We start from the raw sequence: 9,018 nt of genomic DNA, 5'->3' as shown, positions 1-9,018 counted from the left end.
GTCTCGAACTTCCGACCTCAGGTGATCCACCCGCCTTGGCCTCCCAAAGTGCTGTGATTACAGGCGTGAGCCACTGTGCCTGGCTGGATGTTGTTTAAGGCGCTAAATTTGTGCCGCTAACACATTACCTATTATGTTAGATTAAATCCAAACTTCCTACATAGTTTCTGAGGCTTTACAATATCTACCCTTCACGGGTAGTGTGGTCATGTAACCTCTCCCCCATATACTACCTTTTACCAACACTAGCTTTCCTTTCAAACATGCCAATTTTTTTTTTTTCTTTTCCATCCTAGAGCCTTGCATTAGCTTTTCCCTCTTTTTGGAAAACTTTTCCTGAGATTCTTGTGGCTATGGCTTTGAAAACGTATTTTTTATTTTTATTTTATTTTATTTTGAGATGGAGTCACTCTGTCGCCCAGGCTGGAGTGCAGTGGAGCGATATCTTGGCTCACTGCAACCTCTGCCTCCCAGGTTCACGCGATTCTCTTGCCTCAGCCTCCTGTGTAGCTGAGAGTACAGGCGTGTGCCACCACGCCTGGCTAATTTTTGTATTTTTTAGTAGAGATGGGGTTTTTGCCCTTGTAAGGCCAGGCTGGTCTCAAACTCCTGACCTCAGGCCAGCCTGCCTGCCTCAGCCTCCCAAAGTGCTGGGATTAGGCGCAGGCCACCCTTCCCAGCCCAGAAATAGTATTTTTGCAAAACATTGCTTTTTAGAAAATTTTGCGAACCGCAGTGGCTCCAAGCCTGTAATCCTAGCACTTTGGGAGGCAGACTGAGGATCACGGAGAGATGAACCATCTATCATGCAGTGAAACCCGTCTATTCAAGAATACAAAAACTAGCCCGGGCGAGGTGGCCATACATGATCCCAGCTACTTTCGAGGTGAGGCAAAGGCAGCGAAGGCTGAGCTTGAGGCTTTAAGTGAGCTGAGATCAACCACTCCAGCCAGCTGACTGGGGGAAATCAGACATCCGTCTCAAAAAAAAAAAAAAGAATTATTCAATAGTTTTAGGGTACAGGTGGTTTTAGTTGCATGGATAAGTTCTTTAGTGGTGATTTCACAGGATTTTGGGTACTTTATAACCCAAGCAGTGTACACTGTATCCAATATATAGTCTTTTATCTTTCACCCCTGTGTTAGTCAGGGTTCTCTAGAGGGACAGAACTAATGGAATATATATATATATATATAAAAAGGGGAGTTTATTAAGTATTCACTCACATGATCGCAAGGTCCCACAATAGGCCATCTGCAGTCTGAGGAGCAAGGAGAGCCAGTCCAAGTTCCAAAACTGAAGAACCTGGAGTCTTATGTTCGAGAGTAGGATGCACCCAGGGCGGGATAAAGATGTAGGCTGAGAAGCTAGGCCAGTCTTTCTTTTCACATTTCCCTGCCTGCTTATATTCCAGCCTTGCTGGTAGCTGATTAGATTGTGCCTACGCAGATTAAGGGTGGGTCTGCCTTTCCCAGCCCTCAAATGTTAATCTCTTTTGGCAACACCCTCACAGGCACACCCAGGATCAATACTTTGTATCCTTCTATCCAATCAAGTTGACACTCAGTATTAACCATCAGATATCATATTGGGAAATATCATATTGAACTCTACTGAGACATTTTAAAATACACTATTGCATTCTTTCTTCTGGATTGTTTAATGTGGTTTAGTTTGTGAGAATTTGGTGTCATTCTGTACTCTTGTAGTGGCTGAGAGTTATCTTGAGAGGATACTAAGGAACTGTTAGAAAGTTAGTATTTTACCTTAAACTGTGTTTGATCATACAATATGGCTATTTAAAAGAGGAAAAGCAAGAAGAAAAAAAAAATTACTGAAGCCTAAACATTATAATAAATTCTAATTGTGACAGCTTCCCTAGTGGGAGAAAGACACTTTCAAACTTCACTCATAGTTCTTGGGCTTCTGAGCATTGTTTTCAGGGCCAGCTTCACCTCTTGGTTCCGCAGAGTGTAGATAAGGGGATTGAGGAAAGGAGTAATGGCCGTGGGGAACAGAGCAGCTGCCCCATCCAGGGGGCTGTTGGTTTCAGGCCTCAGGTAGATGAAGGCACAGGGCACATAGTACACGGTGACCACGGTTACATGGGCTCCACAGGTTGAAAAAGCCCGGCGCCGCCCATCAGCTGTATGGATTCTCAGGATGGCCTGAATGATCTGTATGTAGGAGAGGAGGATCAGGAAGAAGCAACTGGCAACCACCACCCCAATGTCCACAAAGGTCACCAGCTCATTGACTGTTGTGTCAGCACAGGCCAGTCTCAACACTGCAGGGATGTCACAGAAGAAGTAATCTACCTGATTGGGCCCACAGTAGGGCAGGCGGAAGGTTAGGATGGCCTGGAGAGCCCCATGGATGGATCCTGCCACCCAGGCTCCAGCCACAAGCAAGGCACTCAGCTTAGCAGTCATAAGCACAGGGTAGCGCAGGGGCTGACATATGGCCAGGTACCTGTCATAGGCCATCAGGGTGTAGAGGAAGCACTGAGTGCTGCCCAGGAAGTGATAGAAATAGAGTTGAGCAACACAGCCACCAAATGGGATGGATTTGACGCCTAAAGTGAAATTCATTATGAGGCGAGGGACGATGATGGAGGAGATGCCCATGTCAATGACTGAGAGAACACCAAGAAAGATGTACATGGGGCGGGCATGGAGCCTCGGGTCTGCCCAGACAGTGATGAAAATAAGCAGGTTTCCCAGCTGAGTCAGGATGTAGATTAGCAAAAAGAACACAAAAAAGAGTGTCCTTAGCCTGAGTGGATAAGGAATTCCTGTCAGGATAAACGCAGTCAACAGTGTGTTGTTGACTCTTTCCATATCCCGGAGAATCTTACCTAGAGAATGGACAAAACAAGAGTTAACATAGAGGTGAGAGGAAAGTGAGGGGAATTAGAAAAAGAGATTGTAAAAACTAGGGATGGTGGCAGAGAAGTTTCTTTCTTTCTTTTTTTTTGAGACAGAGTTTTGCTCTGTTGCCCAGGCTGGGGTGCAATGGCACGATCTTGGCTCACTGCAACCCCCGCCTCCCAGGTTCAAGCAATTCTCCTGCCTCAGCCTAGCCTCCCGTTAGATTTCGGTACGGCTTCCACCACGCCCAGCTTTTTTGAGACGGAGTTCGCCAGGCTTCAAAATATGCGCAGTTTGATCCCGCCCACCGTAAGCCCTCCCAGGTTCAGGCGATTCTCCCGCTCAGCCTCCAGCTTGACTATGTCTCACTCGCTGGTTTTTGGCTTTAGTAGAGATCGGGTTTCACCCATATGTTTACATGGTCTCGGGACCTCCTGACCTCGTGATCCGCCCGCCTCGGCCTCCCAAAGTGCTGGGATTACAGGCTTGAGCCACCGCGCCCGGCCGAAGTTTCTTTCTTATGTGGAAAGATGACAAGTAGGCAGAAACAATGTTCTCTGGTAGGTGTTTTGTAAACAAGATGTTATTGGAACACAGCCTTTCTCATTTAGTTACATATTGTCTGTAACTGTTTTGGAGCTACTATGACAGAGATATATGGTTGCATTTAGTTTGCAAAACATAAGCTATTTACTCCCTGGACATTTATAGAAAAAGTTTGCACCTAGGGTTTTGTACTCAGAGCACTTTTTCCAATAACCTTTGGAAAATAATCATTGACTGTTCTATTAGTACAGGCCAGGATTTCCCGGAAACATGACATATATGAGAAAGGGTATTTGTTTCATTAGGTGCTCTGCCAGCTCAGAATCTTCCAGAGGCCACTGGCTCACTCTTATCTCTGCCAGGACATAAACTATATAGAGTGGGGAATATGCAGAAAGGAAATGCAGAAACCCATTTGTGTATAAAGAATGAAATAGAATTTTGATTAAATGGCTAATCAAAATTTTTATGTGTGATAGTGCTTGATGCTGTACAGATCTACTTTCCAAGTTCTTTACCATTAAAAGGAGGAGAATGACCATGAAGATGTAAGTACATAAATAAAGTGAGGACTATCACTACCATGCACTGTGGTTGGTACTTGGTGCTATATAATTCACTTGCTTTGTATGTAATCATTTAGCCTTAAGACATGTCAAAGAGAGGAGAGAAAGAAGAAATGAGGGCTGTCTCTAGTGAGAAGTCAGGGATTAAAGGAAAATTAAAGAATGATTAGAGAGGATGAGAGGATTGCTAGACCAGAGCAAATCACTCTCAGTGTGGAAGAATTATTTTAAGTTCTTAGTCCAAATCATTGATCGGCACTTTTTTTTTTTTTTTCTTTTTTTGAGACAGTTCTCTCTGTCACACAGCCTGGAGTGCAATGGCATGATCTCAGCTCACTGCAACCTCTGCCTCTCCGGTTTAAGCAATTCTCATGCCTCAGCCTCTGAGTAGCTGGGATTACAGGCATGTGCTACCATGCCTGGCTAAGTTTTGTATTTTTAGTGGAGACGGGGTTTCACCATGTTGGCCAGGCTGATCTTGAACTCCTGGCCTCAAGTGATCTGCCTGCCTTGGTCTCCCAAAGTGTTGGGATTACAGGCATAAGCCACCACACCCAGCTTGACTGGCATTTTTTAACCTAAAGAAAAGGGTTGGAGGGTGGGCTCAGTGGCTCATGCCTGTAATCCTAGCACTTTGGGAGGCCGAGAAGGGTGGATCACCTGAGGTCAGGGGTTCGAGACTAGCCTGGCCAACATGGTGACACCCTGCCTCTACTAAAAATACAAACATTAGCCAGGTTTGGTGGCGGGCACCTATAATCTCAGCTACTCGGGAGGCTGAGGCAGGAGAATCACTTGAAGCTGGAAGGTGGAGGTTGAATTGAGCTGAGATTGCACCACTTCACTCCAGCCTGGGCAAAGGAGTGAAACTCTGGTTCAAAAAAAAAAAAAAAAAAAAGCCAGGTGCAGTGGCTCACTCCTATAATCCCAGCACTTTGAGAGGCTGATGTGGGTGGATCACAAGGTCAGGAATTCGAGACCAGCCTGGCCAATATGGTGAAACCCCGTCTCTACTAAAAATACAAAAATTAGCCAGGTGTAGTAGTGGGCGCCTGTACTCCCAGCTGCTTGGGAGGCTGAGGCAGGAGAATTGCTTGAACCTGGGAGGCAGAGGTTGCAATGAGCAGAGATCGTACCACTGCACTCCAGCCTGGGTGACAGAGCGAGACTCTGTCTCAAACAAACAAATAAAAACAACAACAAAAAAAGGGTTGGAACAATGAGCTTTTAAAATTCCTTCTAGTCCTATAATTTTCAGGTATCTAAACTCATGTCTTGGAATCTTTTTTGAAAATGAACTGACTTTAAATGGGAGGGTTGATTTCGGGGCTCTCTATTCTGTCATTGGTTGATGTGTTTGTTTTTATGCCAGTGCCATGCTATTTTGATAACTATAACTTTATATTTTAAGGTAAGATAATATGATGCCTGTGACTTTTTCTGAGTGTGTGCAAGATTGCTTTGGCTATTCAGTGTCTTTTTGTTTCACAACGGGGAAAGGACAGTCTCTTCAATAAATGGTGTTGGGAAAACTGGATATCCATATTTAGAAGAATGAAATTGGACCTTTATCTCACACTATTAGCAAAAATCAGTTCAAAATGAATTAAAGACTTAAACCTAAGACCTGAAACTGTAAAACTACTAGAAGAAAACGGGAAAAGTTCTACAACATTTGTCTGAAAAATATATATATTCAACAGAATACTATTCAGCCCTAGAAAAGAAAGAAATCCTGTCACTTGTGACAACATGAATGAACCTGGAGGACATTATATTAAAATAAGCCAGGCATGGAAAGACAATATTGCATGATCTCACTTATATGTGGAATAAAAAAAAATTGAACTTACAAAAGTGAAAAAGAGAATGGTGGTTACTAGAAGCCGGGGATGGGAATGGGGATGTGGAATGCAGAGATGTTGATCAAAAGGTACAGAGTTTCAGTTGGGTGCACTGGCTCACGCCTGTAATCCCAGCACTTTGGGAGGCCAAGGCAGGCAGATCGCTTGAGGTCAGGAGTTTGAGACCAGCCTGGCCAACATGGCGAAACCGTGTCTTTACTAAAAATAAAAAAATTAGCCCAGGGTGGTGGCAAAACCCTGTCTTTACTAAAAATAAAAAAAATTAGCCCAGAGTGGTGGCACGTGCCTGTAATCCCAGCTACTCAGGAGGCCAAGGTGGGAGAATTGCTTGAACCCAGGACAGAGGGTGACGAGATCGTGGCTACACTGCACTCCAGCCTGGGTGACAGAGCAAGACTCTGATCCAAAAAAAAAAAAGTAATAAAGCTCAGCTAGACAGGAGAAGCAAGCCGGTATCCATTGAACAGTATGATGACCATAATTAATAATAATAGGCTGTTAGAATGGCTCACAAGTCTACCCAGCCCTTGGGAGGCCATGCAGTGGATCACGAAATAAAATCGGCGACCCCATCCTGTCAACACGGTGAAACCCTCGCCTCACAAAAAAAAGAAAATACACAAAAAATTAATGGGCGTAATAAGTGGCGATTGGTAGTCCCAGTTGTTTTCTGGAGGCTGAGGCAGGAGAATGGCGCGGAACTGGAGTGGAAGCCGAGACTGGCGCCACTGCACTCCAACCTGGTGATGGTGAGCTTGCACTTGTCTCAAAAAAAAAAAAAAAAAAAAAACATACATACACACATATATATATATAAAATGTATTTCAAATTGTTAAAAGAGCTTTTATTTAAGCATTCTCCTACTGCAAAATGACAAGTATGTGAGGTGCAATTTGGATATGTTTAATTTGATATAACTATCTTTTTGAGACGGAGTTTTGCTTCCTGCTGCCCAGGCTGGAGTGCAATGGCATGATCTTTGGCTCACTGCAACTCCTCGGCCTCCGGGTTCAAGCCGATTCTCTGCCTCAGCTCCCTAGCTGGGATTACAGGCACGTGCTGCCACGCCCAGCCAATTTTGTACTTTAGTAGAGATGGGGTTTCTCCTATTGGTCAGGGCTGGTCTCAACCCAACCCCAGGTGATCAGCTCCCAAAGTGCTAGGATTAGGCATGAGCCACCGCCTGTCTGATATAATCATTCTACAGTGTATATGCATCTACGAAAACATCACATTGTGTCCCATAAATAGGTATAACTATTATTTATTAATTAAAAAATAAAAAGTTTAAATAAACAGACTTGATGGAAATTTTTACTGAAAATACTTCCATGGCTTGAGTAGGATGTCCAAAAAAATTGAAATCGATTGTTTTTTTCTCGGACTGATTTACACACTCAGAAGGAAGAGAGCAAGATTAACAGGTCAATGTCAGGAGCTGTCTGATTAATTATTCCCCGCCTCACTGCCACACAGGGCAGCAATGCCTGCCTGTGGACTGTGGAAAGCAGGAACTGGCAACCCTTGTGAAGAAGTGCTATCATAGATGGTTCTGCTGCTGGCTGAGAAATAAATAAATGTAAACATTATAATGGATCTCAATCGCCAGCTTGTCATAATGGATCTGGTCATTAGCTCACTTCTTGGTTTTGAGTCTCAAAGCTCCTGTGGGACTGGGTGGTGGCTCATGCCTGTAATCCCAGCACTTTGGAAGGTTGAGCGGAAGGATTGGTTAAGCCCAGGAGTTTGGCAAAGCTCCAGCACATAGTACATCTCTGTTTCTATAAAAATAATAAAAAACATTTACTGGGTGTAGTGGCACATACCTTGTTCCCAGATACTTGGGAGACTAAGGTGGGAGATTGCTTGAGCCCAGAAGGTCAAATAAGGTGAACCCAGATTGCACCACTGCACTCCAGCCCTGCGTGAGTGAGAGACCCTGTCTCAAAACAAAACACAAGCAACATACAAAAAGCCAACTCCTCTGGGTTTCAATTTCTCTCACCGGGCTATGAGGATGAATGAGATCAGGAACCCACTTCGGCAAATAGTGAAAAGCAAGGCATAGTTATGTCTAAGCCTTTGTTTTGAGAGGGAGTCTTGCTCTGTCACTCCAGGCTGGAGGCAGGTGCGATCTTGGCTCTACCGCAACCTCTGCCTCCCGAAGTTCAAGAATGCCCTCCTCGGCTTGTCCTCCCAAGTAGCTGGGATTATACGCGTACCACCATGCCCGCTAATTTTTGTATTTTTTAGTAGAGATGGGGTTTCACCATTGGGCAAGCTTGTCTCAACCCTTTGACCCCTGTGATCTGCCCACCTCAGTTCCCAAAGTGCTGGATTACAAGCGCGGAGCCATCAGTGCTCGCTCAATAGTCTTCTACGTTAAATACTTAGCTTTAAACTGTTGTACCCAAGCTCTTTCAGAGCTTAACTCTCATCATTTAACCATCGCTGTTATGAAACTAAAAAAGAAGCAGTAAATCCAAGCCACCCCATGCCATTTATAATTCACCCATGCAGTTTATAAATTCTTCTGGGGTTTTAACATTATAGCGTCACAGGAACACAGTGATGGCTGTTCCCTGCAAAAGCCGGACCACAACTCTTCCAGATGCCAGAGCTACGATGCTGGCCTTCTCCCTGCATTCCGGACTCGAAAGTATAGAAGCTCAAGTTCCATATACAGGTTCCTTGGGAAATAATGGCAGGCAGACAATGGCAGCCCTGGGCTGAGCCCAGGTGGCTGCTCTGGTCTGTGTGTCGTGGTCATGGGATGCTGTAGTTTTCTGAGGTCACTGAGGTTCGATGTTAAAGTGTTCAGATTTAGAAGCCTGATTTGTTAGGTTTCTCTTGGGGAAATCAGGCTGTGGAAATCAGTTCACACTGTTCAAGTACCTGAGAGAACAATGACTCTAAAACCAAACAAATAATTGTTACTTTACAGTGGGAGATCTTGCTCCCAATGCATACAGAAACGTATGGGTCTACTACCTAGGCACTAATGTATTAATACTATCAAGGTCCCTGAAATCAAATTAGGAATCAAATGTGTATTGAGTTTTGAATCACAGCAAAGGGAATTTCATGGCTATCACTTAATTTAGGGTCACAATGAATTACACCTGGTAAATTACACAGCATCTTTATCTAAGGGAATACTCAATTTTCCC

At 44.3% G+C, this 9,018-nt stretch overlaps 1 protein-coding gene across 1 annotated transcript; it reads right to left on the bottom strand.

Moving 5' to 3' along the window:
• Window positions 1-1,220: 1,220 nt before the first annotated feature.
• Window positions 1,221-3,036, bottom strand: LOC100998166 (olfactory receptor 10G3). The gene has a single exon (XM_003901544.4). It carries the CDS (start codon window positions 2,838-2,840, stop codon window positions 1,899-1,901), a length of 942 nt encoding a protein of 313 aa, XP_003901593.2. The 5' UTR covers window positions 2,841-3,036; the 3' UTR covers window positions 1,221-1,898.
• Window positions 3,037-9,018: the final 5,982 nt, after the last annotated feature.

The sequence above is a fragment of the Papio anubis genome, chromosome 7, assembly GCF_008728515.1.
Source record: "Papio anubis isolate 15944 chromosome 7, Panubis1.0, whole genome shotgun sequence".
NCBI classification, from domain to species: Eukaryota; Metazoa; Chordata; class Mammalia; order Primates; family Cercopithecidae; genus Papio; species Papio anubis.
This window is presented reverse-complemented; position numbering and strand designations above follow the sequence as displayed.